Below are 13,890 nucleotides of genomic sequence, written 5' to 3'. Positions count from 1 at the left end.
AATGAAATTCTTAGTGTTTCTAACATCTTCTTCTCCTCCTCCTCCTCCTTCTTCTTCTTCTTCTTCTTCTTGTTCTTGTTCTTGTTCTTGTTCTTGTTCTTCGTCTTCTTCTTCTTCTTCTTCTTCTTCTTCTTCTTCTTCTTCTTCTTCTTCTTCTTCTTCTTCTTCTTCTTCTTCTTCTTCTTCTGCTTCTCCTCCTTCTCCTCATCCTTCTCCTCCTTCTTCTTCTTCTTCTTCTTCTTCTTCTTCTTCTTCTTCTTCTTCTTCTTCTTCTTCTTCTTCTTCTTCTCCTTCTGCTCCTCCTCCATCTCCTCCATCTCCTCCATCTGTTTCTTCTTCTTCTTCTTCTTCTGCTTCTTCTTTTTCTTCTTTTTCTTCTTCTTCTTCTTCTTCTTCTTCTTCTTCTTCTTCTTCTTCTTCTTCTTCTTCTTCTTCTTCTTCTTCTTCTTCTTCTTCTTCTTCTTCTTCTTCTTCTTCTTCTCCTCCTCCTCCTCCTCCTCCTCCTCCTCCTCCTCCTCCTCCTCCACTGTCTCTGTGTTCCAGAGCTTAAATGTTACGAGGAGACCGAGGAGTCCAAGGCCGAGCCGCCCAACGGCCTGGACAGCCGGCCCCTGGACATAGTGCCCGGCACCGACGACAAGATGATGGAGCGAGGCCAGTGGGGCAACAAGATCGAGTTTGTCCTGTCGGTGGCCGGCGAGATCATAGGCCTGGGCAACGTGTGGCGCTTCCCCTACCTGTGCTACAAGAACGGAGGAGGTGGGTGGGAGAATGACGTGTTTTGAGACACATGGCTTTAATTAATTGTCAATCATCATGTTTTCTGATGGATATTATGTAGGCCTGCTATTTATCCAAAGTCACTGTCCAGCAGTCAACGCCAATTGTGATTGTGTGCTTTGAGAGAGTTTCAGCCACGCGTATAGCATTTGGTTGATGTTAAATAATTAAATGTAAATCAATTGACTACTCATGTTTTAATAGCCATTGTAACTTCAGTCGTATAAGTGTTGCTATATTTTTCTATTTAACATATAATAGAAAAAATAAATACTGACTGTCCATGCTGATACCGTGCTGCACATAATTGAACTTCCTAGGGTGTATTAGGAGTCTGTTTTCCTGTTGACCTTTACGCCCAGGTCAATAGGTCACGCTTCAAACTCCAGAGGCCCTCTAGTAGTTTATGGTCTGTGACCGTTGGCCTTCAGTCAAGTGATTGAAGTGGATTTAGTTTGGTTAAGTTATTTCAAAGAAAGGGAGAGTGAGAAACCCCAATCCTTTACTCATCTATGAACCCCGATTGGAAAGGCAAAGGTCTCATACAACTGTGCCCGGATGATTTGGTAGAGTGCGTAACCATGCACTTAAACTTGAATCTCTTCTATTACAAAACAATAATCTTCAAGGTGCCCGTTCACCCCTAAAAGTCAAATAGAGCGCTGCATCAAGAGTACCACTTCGGTTCTTTGTTTTTACAATTTTACTAAAACGGATTAACGTCTTTGCTCCATCCAGGTGCCTTCTTCATCCCGTACCTTATCTTCCTGTTTGCGTGTGGAATCCCTGTGTTCTTCCTGGAGACTGCTCTGGGCCAGTATACCAGCCAAGGAGGCATCACATGCTGGAGGATGATCTGCCCACTGTTTGAAGGTCAATCCATGGGAGGCTTACAAATTACCGTAATCCTATGAGATAACGACGCAATTCATTCGATTTCTTCATAAGTTTACGAAACGTATTCATTCGTGCTTAGAAATAAATTGCAAAGCCCACCTTGTTTATCGCATTGATGAGATCTATGAAATTCTTTCATCGCACGTTTATGCATCCGATGAATGATTCAAATAACTCACAATGCAATACTTGCCTGTAGGCCTATTCTCGATTGCAAGAAAGGCCTACCGTTGCAATTGTGTAATGAATTGACAAAATGAACAGTGCTAGAAGAGTAGCGGCAAGTGTTTCAGTTGGTTTTATGTTCATTTTGAGTTAATTCAAAAGTAAATTAAAGTAACGAGTATTGGTAAGGTTTCCTCTACTATAGAGCTCAAAACTAGTTTCACAGAACCATTAAATGTAGGCCTACATCAAAAACAAAGTGTACTGTAAAAGTGATTCACTTTGCTGATTTTTTTGTCATTTGACTTTGCTACACCCAGGGGTTGGCTTCGCTACACAGGTGATCGTGGCCTTGCTGAACGTCTACTACATCGTAGTGCTAGCGTGGGCTATCTTCTACCTCTCCAACTCTTTCACCTGGGACCTACCCTGGGCCTCCTGCAACAACACATGGAACACAGGTAGGCAGTGCAGAGAAAGGCAAATGCTGCCAGGACGATGTTAGCATAGCATGTATAGCATAGCAGGTAATACACTCGATTTATTTAATTAACAAACCAACGTTTTTTGTTGGTTAAATAAGCCTAAATTTTGGCCTACGGATCTTACCTTTGTGTGCAATATTCTTACACAGATATTTATTTACTTTGATTGTCTTAGCAAGGTGACCAACATGTGCGATAAGATATCCACATTTTGTGCAAAAATACAGCATTATAATGCACATGATTAATGTGCCGCTGAAATCATCAAATTGTATTAAATGTAACTTTGCCACAAAACTTCTAATAAACAGAATATTTTTTTTACTTCCAAACCCAGAGCTACATATTCTATTTCTGTTATGTTTACATTTGCAGTGTTTGAACGTCAAACTTTTTCCACCATTAAAACGTCCATTCCATGCCACCCTGGAAGTGGCTTTACCCTCCTGTGACTAACCCTGGCTACATTGTTTTACTGGCTGATGTCGCCCTTGGAAACGGCTGAGAAAGCTGAGGGAGATTTTCTCTATGGGATTGAATGTGTTTTTGTGTCCTTCCTCCCTTTTCAAGATTCCTGTATGGAGTTCCAGAGGGGCAACAGTTCTATCAATCAGCGTCTCAACGCCACCTCCCCTGTCATTGAATTTTGGGAGTGAGTGCCTGTTCAACACTTATTGTCTGTCCCTGTCCTAAAATGGCCCTTTTCTGCCAACCGCTAGCATCGACCAGTTACACGTTTGAAGTGCAAAAAACAACAACACAAAATCCATTTGCATCTCTATTTAGTCTGTGTGCATTATCTTAATTAGTTTTAGTCTTTAATGAAAATGCCTCAGCTTTTTTGGCAGTTCAAACTGGTCTCTAGTCTTCAGCATATCACTTGTATCCAAAAAGTAATTAAATCCTTACTTACGTACCAACTTATGTGTTGTGTGCATGTGCGTCCGTGCATGTGTACGTGTGACTGCGTCTGTAAATCTGTCTGCGTGCACGTTTATGTGTGTGGATGTGTGTGCGTGTGTATGTGTGTGTGTTTGTGTGTCTTCAACGTGTGTCTGTGCATGGCCATGTCTGCACGTGTGTGTGTTTGTGTGTGTGTGTGTGTGTATGTTTGTGTGTGTGTGTGTGTGTGTGTGTGTGTGTGTGTGTGTGTGTGTGTGTGTGTGTGTGTGTGTGTGTGTGTGTGGTGTGTGTGTGTGTGTGTGTGTGTGTGTGTGTGTGTGTGTGTGTGTGTGTGTGTGTGTGTGTGTGTGTGCGTGTGCGTGTGTGTGTGTGTGCGTCTGTAGGCGGCGGGTCCTCCGCATATCTTCAGGGATCGATCAGATTGGCTCTCTGAACACAGACCTGGTTATCTGTCTGGCGGTGGCCTGGGTCGTCTGCTACTTCTGCATATGGAAGGGCGTCAAGTCCACTGGCAAGGTATGACCTCATCAGATCCACAGTGTCCACGTTCAGAAGGTCTTTTTTCACCCATAGAGGCGGTCTTTGTTTTAAACGCTCCAACTGCTAGCGTTCAGATCAAAGATGGAGACCGAGACCGCGGCCGGGAGAATAAGGCCCACTGCTAAGCTCTCGTGGCAGAGATTGATGATCTGACAACGTCTTTGTTGTGAAGGAGACAACATGTTTCATGCGTGATTAATTATCATGTTGTTCATGTTGGATTGAAACTGAGTGAAAATGACCAGGAGAATGTTTGTACTCACAGTATAGTAGTCTTAAGTCTTAAAAAACTACAGACAGACAATTAATTTTTACAATTCTTAATTATGCTTCATAAAAAAAAGTCTTGTTTCTGCAGGTTATCTAAATAGGGTTTTGTCATGTACTCAAATGCATTTTCCTTCAAACCAGTTCAAACAAGTCTCCAAACGTCTCCGTCTCTTCACCACCTCTTGATTCTACAGTTTCATAGAGAAATACCCGCTTGATGAAACCTCCTGCGCCCCCAGCCTGTCACACCTGTGTCCCACTCCCCCTCCTACAGGTGGTGTACTTCACAGCCACCTTCCCCTACATCATGCTGGTGGTACTGCTCATCAGGGGGGTCACCCTTCCAGGGGCCTACCTGGGCATCCAGTTCTACCTCTACCCCGACCTGGGCCGGCTCAGCGACCCTCAGGTGAGCTCCGGCCCACACCTCAGACTCAACGGGTCATCAGGTGGAACATCACACTCTGGCCGGTATACAGAATGTACGACGAGGACGTTAAGGTTCTGTGTTAATTATATGTAGTATACTTAGTATACACATTTTTTTTGGTATTTGTCACACGCAAGTTATTTCTGACTCACGTTAAACCCGTAGTCAGGGCCAAGTGTGGAGAGAAGGGGGTTGCCCTGAGTGAACACAAACGTCAGGAATGTGTTCGGCCTGTGCTTCAGTAATGAGAGAGAGAGAGAGAGAGAGAGAGAGAGAGAGAGAGAGAGAGAGAGAGAGAGAGAGAGAGAGAGAGAGAGAGAGAGAGATAGATAGAGAGGTAGAGAACTGGGGGAGACAGGTAGAGAGAGAGGTAGAGTCTGAGAGGGATAGTGAGGGAGGGTTATAGCACGGTAGAGAGAGAGTGATTAGCAAGAGAGAGAGGCAGACAGAGAGACAGAGACAGATTGTGAGAGAGGGAGAGAGATATAATAAAGAGAGAGAGAGAGAGAAAGAGAGAGAGGGGGGGGGTATAGAAGAGAGAGGTAGAGAAGAGGGAGAGAGGTAGAGAAGAGAGAGGTATAGAATAACTAGAGAGAGAGAACGCTATAGTGGCAGAGACGAGAGAGAGAGAGAGAGAGAGAGAGAGAGAGAGAGAGAGAGAGAGAGAGAGAGAGAGAGAGAGAGACGGAGAGGGGGGGGGGGAGGTAGAGAAGAGAGAGGCGGAGAAGAGAGGGAGTGAGGACCACCAGAGGATGGTGAGAGTGTGGGGGGGCGAGAACGCTGCCTCTCCTCTATCTCGGCCCTCTACATAACAACTGGCATCGGAACCAAGATCAAGTCTCCTGCTAACCAACCGCACCCCCCCCCCCCCCCCCCCACCCCTCCTCCCCCGTCTCCCCCATTCCCCTCTCACCCCCTCCATCCCCGCTCACCCCTTTCAAGGCTTCGGGGGGATGAATACAAGCCTCTGTTGTGGGGAAGGCTGTGTGAAAAGTTGGGGTACAGGAGTCGCTGTCCTTTGTGGTGGTTTGTAGTCCTGCAGCTTATGTCCTGGCTAAATCTCCCCGGTCGACCCCCTAGCCCACCCAGAGCTGGGTGCCAGCTATCTCACACATGCTCCACTGCTCCGGGACCACTCTAGCGCCCCGAATCTGGGGGGGAGACAAAGAGGGGCCTCATCCAGAGTTGGAACCCCGATCTGCCGTTCAGGGGGGGAGGAGAGGGAGCAGAAAGAAACACGGAGCGGTTTCGGCGAAGTCGCTACTTTGAGTCGGATGAGAGGAGAGAGAAAAAGAAGGGGGGGAGAGAGAGGAAAGGAACTGGACTTGTTGATTGACAGGAGGTTGTGGGGCATTAGAAACGTGTTTGACGCAAGATGAGGTGACTGATGAGGATGTGAGTTGGATGGTAACGAGGAGCAGCCCGTGCCAAGTCTCCAGAGGAGACTGAACCACGAACATGGAGAGAAAAGACGCTTCACAACTAATTAATGAATTCAATCATTTGAGTGGAGTGGTTGTGACATCTCTATAAACTCCACTTTTAATGCACACCCAATGCAACAGGGACAGATCATCATCCCAAAATACACACCTAAAGAACCGTAGAAAGAGAAAGAAACCCTGTTATCTATTTTGTGTTTCTATCCGGTGTTTTCTCTGTTTTAATCATGTCTCTACTCCTGTGTTTCTACTGTTTTAATGATCCTGTCTCTACTTTGGTGTTTCTACCGTTTTAACCCTGTCTCTAGTTTTTACAGTTTTAATTCTGATTCTACTCCTGTGTTTCTACTGTTTTAATCCTGTCTCTACTTTGGTATTTCTACCGTTTTAACCCTGTCTCTAATCCTGTGTTTTTACAGTTTTAATTCTGATTCTACTCCTGTGTTTCTACTGTTTTAATCCTGTCTCTTCTCCTGTGTTTCTACTCTGCAGGTGTGGATGGACGCTGGCACTCAGATATTCTTCTCCTACGCCATCTGTCTGGGCTGCCTCACCGCCCTGGGAAGCTACAACAAGTACAACAACAACTGCTACAGGTCAGTGACAGCTAGGCAACGCATTTGCCCTTTATGTAACCAGGATAACGTTAGGGGAGCGATAGCTGCTGGACCCGAGAGCAGAACACAGAGACAGGACAGGAGTTGGAGTGAAGGTGAACAGGTTTATCTGGTATAACCAGGAGTGAGGCGGGGGGGGGGCAGGTTGGAGAGTGAGGCACATCAGGCTGGAGGGAGTGAAGCAGGCGGGCTAGAGGGGTAGATCCACAAAACCAGGCAAAGGAGAAGTACGGTGCGGCAGGAGATATCAGCAGGAGAAACAACAACTAAAAAGTGTATATACTGGAGCCAGGTACGATTAACCACCACGGTATGTCGAAGGACGATCCGGCGACGTCTGCAGAGAAGTGTATTTGAAGGGGAGTTGATGAGCTGGAGTTGAGAGCGGCAGGCAAAGCACAGATACAGACAGGGGGGCATGGCCGACACTGGGGGAGAACACACAGCACCACAACTGTGGCCATGACAGATAAGGCTTGTTGACGGCTGTAGTTCAGTATCATCGTGTAACAGAGCATATAAAGCCATATACAAAACAACAAAAAGAGTAAAAAAATGCATCAGTTCGCAAATGCGCAGTAATTGCAAGTTAAGACCAGCGAGTTATGCAATCCGCCGCTACCTCGTTCATCACTGGTGGGATAAAGCATAGGTCAAAGGTCAACATGTAGGGTTTTGGTTTCCAGAGTGAAGCCCCGACTTAACCTTGAGCATCAATTGATGCTGGTGCTGATCATGTTCTGTTCATGGATCGTCATCGTTGTAAAACAAACCTTGTGCCAATATCCCAGGATACCACAATGTACAAGGTGGACCTTGCTGATTGATTTAATGTTCTTTAATGTTCACTAAAACTCATTAAAACTATAACTTGAATGAAGTCCCTAGCATTGTGCAATTCCCTACAACAGTATAGACTACTACAGGGGAGGAAGATAGTTACAAATGTTTTTTTAACCAAATTTCCTAAAGTCCAGGAAATTAGCAGGATAAGGTAACCTTTTTCATCGCATCTCCAACATTCCCTTGCCAAAAAGATATTGCAGAAGAACCTTAACATGATCTAAGATTGACAGTTTCTTCATACACGTCTTAACACGTGTGTGTGTGTGTGTGTGTGTGTGTGTGTGTGTGTGTGTGTGTGTGTGTGTGTGTGTGTGTGTGTGTGTGTGTGTGTGTGTGTGTGTGTGTGTGTGTGTGTGTGTGTGTGTGTGTGTGTGTGCGTGTGTCTGCATGTGTGTGTGTGCTTGTGTGTGCGTGTGTGTGTGTCTGTGCAGGGATTGCCTGTCGCTGTGCTTCCTGAACAGTGGCACGAGCTTCATAGCCGGCTTCGCTATATTCTCCATCCTGGGCTTCATGGCCTTCGAACAGAACGTACCCATCTCAGAAGTGGCAGAATCTGGTTAGTACGTTACGATCTGAACAGACAGCATTAACTACACTTCATAGTGTAATGATAGGATGTGTTTTATAAGGCCCTTCATAGTGTAATGATAGGATGTGTGTCATAAGGCCCTTCATAGTGTAATGATAGGATGTGTGTTATAAGGCCCTTCATAGTGTAATGATAGGATGTGTTTCATAAGGCCCTTCATAGTGTAATGATAGGATGTGTGTTATAAGGCCCTTCATAGTGTAATGATGATAGGATGTGTGTTATAGGGCCCTTCAGTGTAATGATAGGATGTGTCATAAGGACCTTCATAGTGTAATGATAGGATGTGTGGTATAAGGCCCTTCATAGTGTAATGATAGGATGTGTTTTATAAAGCCCTTCATAGTGTAATGATAGGATGTGTTTTATAAGGCCCTTCATAGTGTAATGATAGGATGTGTGTCATAAGGCCCTTCATAGTGTAATGATAGGATGTGTGTTATAAGGCCCTTCATAGTGTAATGATAGGATGTGTTTCATAAGGCCCTTCATAGTGTAATGATAGGATGTGTGTTATAAGGCCCTTCATAGTGTAATGATAGGATGTGTGTCATAAGGCCCTTCATAGTGTAATGATAGGATGTGCGTTATAGGGCCCTTCAGTGTAATGATAGGATGTGTGTCATAAGGCCCTTCATAGTGTAATGATAGGATGTGTGTTATAGGGGCCTTCAGTGTAATGATAGGATGTGTGTCATAAGGCCCTTCATAGTGTAATGATAGGATGTGTGTCATAAGGCCCTTCATAGTGTAATGATAGGATGTGTGTTATAAGGCCCTTCATAGTGTAATGATAGGATGTGTGTTATAGGGCCCTTCAGTGTAATGATAGGATGTGTGTCATAAGGCCCTTCATAGTGTAATGATAGGATGTGTGTTATAAGGCCCTTCATATTGTAATGATAGGATGTGTGTTATAGGGCTCTTCAGTGTAATGATAGGATGTGTGTCATAAGGCCCTTCATAGTGTAATGATAGGATGCGTGTGTTAACCAGGTCCCGGCCTGGCCTTCATAGCCTACCCGCGGGCGGTGTCCATGATGCCGTTCTCCCCGCTGTGGGCCTGCTGCTTCTTCATCATGATCTGCTTCCTGGGACTAGACAGCCAGGTAGCACACACACTCACGCACACACGCACGCACACACACACACACGCACACACTCACGCACACACTCACGCACACACGCACGCACGCACGCACACACACACACACACACACACACATACACATGCACGCACACACACACACACAGATACACACACACACACACACACACACACACACACACACACACACACACACACACACACACACACACACACACACACACACACACACACACACACACATACACACACACACACGCAACCTCACTGTCCCCTGTGTGTTAGTTTGTGTGTGTGGAGAGCCTGGTGACGTCCATGGTGGACATGTATCCTTCCACCTTCCGCCGCAAGAACCGCCGGGAGCTGTTTATCCTGCTGATCGCCGTCATCTCCTTCCTGCTGGGTCTCATCATGCTCACAGAGGTTTGTCAATCTGTCTATCTGTCCCTCATCCTCTGTATCTATCTGTCATCCTCTCCCCCCTCCAGGAACTCATCAAGCTCAGAGGAGTCTGTCTGTCGGGTGTGTCTCTTTCCGTCTGTCTCTTTGTAATTCTGTCCGTCTGTCTCCCTGTCGGTCTACCTGTCTGTTTTCAAGAAGATTCGAGAGATTCAAGATGGTTTTATTGTCATCTGCACAACAATTACAGAGCAGTCGCTGGCAATGAAATTCTTTTGTCTTGGGCTCCTCCAACAGTGCAATATAAGAGAACGTAAAGGTATATGAGAAACACAAGTAGGAAAGATGAGCTAACCCTAACCCTAACCCTTAAATAATAAAAAATAAATATAATAATAATAATAATAATAATAATAATAATAATAATAATAATAATAATAATAATAATAATAATAATAATAATAATAATAATAATAGTAATAATAATAAAAAGCAAGTGTTTAAGAGGAACACAAGTAGAGCAGGGACCTAAATGCAAAACTAAATAAATGTAAAATGTAAACAGACGTGTTTATCCAGATGTCGACTGGTATAACCTGGCAAGTTATAAAGTGGCAAGTTATAGTGTCATGGTGGTGAGTAGCTTAGGAGCTTAGGAGTTCAGTAGTCTTATGGCCCGTGGGATGAAACTGTCCCTGAGTCTGGTGGTGCGTGACCGGATGCTGCAGTGGCGTCTTCCAGATATGTTGGCTTGTCTGTCTGCCTCTCTGTGTGCCTCACGCTCTGTCTGTCTCTCTATCTCTCTGTCTGTCTATCCCTACTCAGTCAAAGCACAGTTGTTTCTCTGGTATTAGTTGTTAGATTAGTTGTCAATAGACTATCGTGTAACTAACCTATCTTTCATCATAGAATCGTATTGGTCTAGACAGATTCCCAGAGTGGATAGAAAGTGGATCTGGTCTTTTCGTTTGCCTTTGTTAATTGAAAGTGCATCTAATCTCTACATATTTCATGTCTTTCTCCACAGGGAGGCATGTACATCTTCCAGCTCTTTGACTACTATGCAGCCAGTGGCATGTGCTTGCTCTTCGTTGCCGTTTTCGAGACAGTTTGCATCGCTTGGATTTATGGTGAGTGTGTGTATGTGGCAGGGGTTGGTATAACAGCAGTATTATTATTAATACTTATTTCTGTCTGGAAGGTCGGTAGTCTAATTGTTATAAACTACCATAAAGGCCAAGAAGTGTATTAACCTCACCACGTTTGTGAGCGATTTGCTCATTACATTTGATTTAGAATCAGCAAATATAGATTTTTTTTTCCCAATGTATTGCATATCCCGGAAGATTGATGATTGCCCGTCTTGCATTGCACGCTTGTCATTTGATTAATAGGAGCCGACCGTTTCTATGACAACATCGAGGACATGATCGGATACCGACCAGGCCCTGTGATTAAATACTGCTGGCTTTTCTTCACACCTGCTACATGCCTCGTGAGTCTGTCCATTTCCAAATGCATCCAAGCACAGTGACCCAATTCAGATCATTCCCTTACACTGGAGCACCCCCTGGTGTACAACATTATAAAAACGTTTACATTGGAATGACCTTTTAAAGGCCCAATTTAAATAATTTCGGTAACAGGCATGGATCAAAATTAGATATGTTTGCTTGGGTAATTAACCTGTGTTTTATAATTATAATAAGTAGGTTAAACATAAAATTAACATTTACTCAATCCATATGGTCCTGCAGAGATTTCCTTGTCTGTGTCTAAGCGAAACACCTGTGCTTGCTATCTCTCTGCCCAGGGGACCTTTGCCTTCTCACTGATCAAGTACACTCCGCTCAAGTACAACAACGAGTACACCTACCCCTGGTGGGGCTACGGTCTGGGCTGGATCCTGGCCTTGTCCTCCATGATGTGCATCCCTCTGTTTGCGGCGGTGAAGATCTACTACACCCCAGGGACGCTGAAAGAGGTGAGCCACAACCCAATACTTCTGAACTGCGGCTTTTCAAGATGGATGAAGTAGTTGCCTAGCAGCATGCATTGAGGCGCCTGCATGATGAATTGAATGTTGGTTATACACTTGTACCACATTGTACCATGTGTTTTCTTTTCATTTAAGAAATGAAAAACAAATATTGTGTGCATTGGGAAATTATCTATCTTCATCCCTGGCCTTTATCCATCCATCCTTCTTTCTGTGTATTCCTGTTTTTTTTTGTTATTACAGTAAACATCCAAGAATCATTCAGTATGGTCGTCAATATAACAATGAATATTCTATTTGAAAAAAAAGTTGATCAATGATCAACTTAAGCTAAAGCCGGTTGTTATTCTCGTTAAATTCTCGTGGATCACGTGAAACCCTCCTCTATGCTCCCTAACGCTAACCTCCCGTTTGAACGGGTCACGTCAACAGCGGCTCACCTTCCTCTGCACCCCCTCCCTCGACTTGCCCAAGTCCAAGCTGGAGCAGGAGAAACTGCTCGCCATCTTCGCGGCCGACGGAGACAGCTTGTGTCAGAAGGCTCCGCCCACGAAGGACGGCTACTTCCCCGTGGATGAGAAGGAGTCCCACTGCTAGAGCTCACAAGACATCGGGGCTTCTCTAGGATGACCGGTGTTCATTGGTGACGATGGAAAAACGGGGAGCACAGAGGAACAGCAGCAGCCGGTCTCATCCGATCTCATCCGGTCTTATCCGACCCGACAACGTAGCAATGATCTGGCTGCTTGCTCCTGCTTCTTCAGAACCCGTCTCCGTGGCAGCGGTGAGGGGCTATCGGGCTTCCCCCTCGGCCTACCATATACACCTCACCCATGATGGATCTGGCCAATATGGGTGGTTAACACATGCACATTCACACAAGCACAAACAAGCATACAGACAAACAAACACACAGACACACAGACACAGACAAACACACACCCACACACACACACACACACACACACACACACACACACACACACACACACACACACACACACACACACACACACACACACAAATACACATTCATGCAGACACACAAACAGACACATATTTACAGACACGCACACAGAGACACAAACATACATACAGACACACACACGCACACGCACACACACACACACACACACACACACACACACACACACACACACACACACACACACACACACACACACACACACACACACACACACACACACACACACACACACACACACACAAACACTGCATAGATGAGCCGGAACGTGATGTCTCATCCTCTGTGTTGTACAGCATTTGAACTAGCAACTTGTTTTTTAGACAGTAAAAGTACATTTTAAACTTGATCATGTATGCTTTCTAAGGAAGCATTTTTTGTTTGTTTGTTTTTTTCCTTTTCATGGACAGCTAATGTACAGTTTGATGGACATTGTTGTTAAGATAAAAGTGTACTGTTTGTCGATTGTCCTGACTGGCTGAACTGACTGCCAGAGATGGCATTACAATGCTATCAGTTGAACAGTTCATAAATTCTAAATTGGCATATATTTCTAAATGTTGGGAAATACTGTACCTGGTCAGACTTTCTGGAGTACTGTTTAGGTCTCTTTGCTACCAACTACTGAATACCAAGATGATCACTAAATGTGTATAATTTGTCAATCAGCACTGAAATGCTAAAATATATATGAATTCTAACTTTTTTTTTACAAAGGTAATGAAAATGTCTCATTGCTGATGATTTTATATCATTATAATTTAGAAAATCAATTAAAACGTAATTACGATACACAACAAATGCTTTTTAAACCTGTTTTTTTTTTGTGATGTAAGCTAGAGAATTCCTTGGGGCATTCATTTGAAAAGAATACATTTTTGGTTTTGAATTGTGTTCCAAGGCTGATAAATATTCACATTTTTTTTCTTAAATGTTCCCTTTGTTATTTTGATACATCCTTCAAGTGTCATATTCGTGTGTATTAAAAAATATTGTACAGAAATTTGAAATGCAATCAAACCATGTCACATTGGTACATAGTTGAATGGCATTAAAATATGATAGAACATGTTCAACTGCATTTGTATTAACACATTATGATAATACCTTTGTTGTAGTCTTAACATGTGGAAAGCAAATAATGTGTTAATCATAATTAACAAGGCACATATTTTAAATCTTTCTTCTGACTAAGCACATTTATATTAAATGTTTAAAAGAAAATTTGTGCTTTTGTACTTTCATTGGAACACTCTCAAGCATCTCTCTCTCTCTCTCTCTCTCTCTCTCTCTCTCTCTCTCTCTCTCTCTCTCTCTCTCTCTCTCTCTCTCTCTCTCTCTCTCTCTCTCTCTCTCTCTCTCTCTCACACGTATAATTCACCACTATGCTTTTCTAAAACAAATCCCTGTACTGGAAAGAACATCTTATTATCGT

General features: G+C 43.9%; 1 protein-coding gene across 1 annotated transcript in view; it reads left to right on the top strand.

Moving 5' to 3' along the window:
- Positions 1 to 12,499, top strand: part of LOC130389276 (sodium- and chloride-dependent GABA transporter 2-like) — a 20,515-nt gene extending 8,016 nt beyond the window's left edge. Inside the window, exons 2-15 of the mRNA XM_056598981.1 lie at positions 544 to 759; positions 1,519 to 1,653; positions 2,163 to 2,303; positions 2,898 to 2,979; positions 3,614 to 3,746; positions 4,315 to 4,449; positions 6,405 to 6,508; positions 7,807 to 7,931; positions 8,961 to 9,073; positions 9,358 to 9,495; positions 10,499 to 10,601; positions 10,866 to 10,966; positions 11,285 to 11,455; positions 11,903 to 12,499. Coding sequence (XP_056454956.1) covers positions 544 to 759; positions 1,519 to 1,653; positions 2,163 to 2,303; positions 2,898 to 2,979; positions 3,614 to 3,746; positions 4,315 to 4,449; positions 6,405 to 6,508; positions 7,807 to 7,931; positions 8,961 to 9,073; positions 9,358 to 9,495; positions 10,499 to 10,601; positions 10,866 to 10,966; positions 11,285 to 11,455; positions 11,903 to 12,067 — 1,862 coding nt within the window. The 3' untranslated portion in view covers positions 12,068 to 12,499. The remainder of the gene's footprint in view (positions 1 to 543; positions 760 to 1,518; positions 1,654 to 2,162; positions 2,304 to 2,897; positions 2,980 to 3,613; positions 3,747 to 4,314; positions 4,450 to 6,404; positions 6,509 to 7,806; positions 7,932 to 8,960; positions 9,074 to 9,357; positions 9,496 to 10,498; positions 10,602 to 10,865; positions 10,967 to 11,284; positions 11,456 to 11,902) is intronic.
- The last annotated feature ends 1,391 nt before the right edge of the window (positions 12,500 to 13,890 follow it).

Source organism: Gadus chalcogrammus, chromosome 9 (assembly GCF_026213295.1).
Source record: "Gadus chalcogrammus isolate NIFS_2021 chromosome 9, NIFS_Gcha_1.0, whole genome shotgun sequence".
Classification (NCBI taxonomy): Eukaryota; Metazoa; Chordata; class Actinopteri; order Gadiformes; family Gadidae; genus Gadus; species Gadus chalcogrammus.
This window is presented reverse-complemented; position numbering and strand designations above follow the sequence as displayed.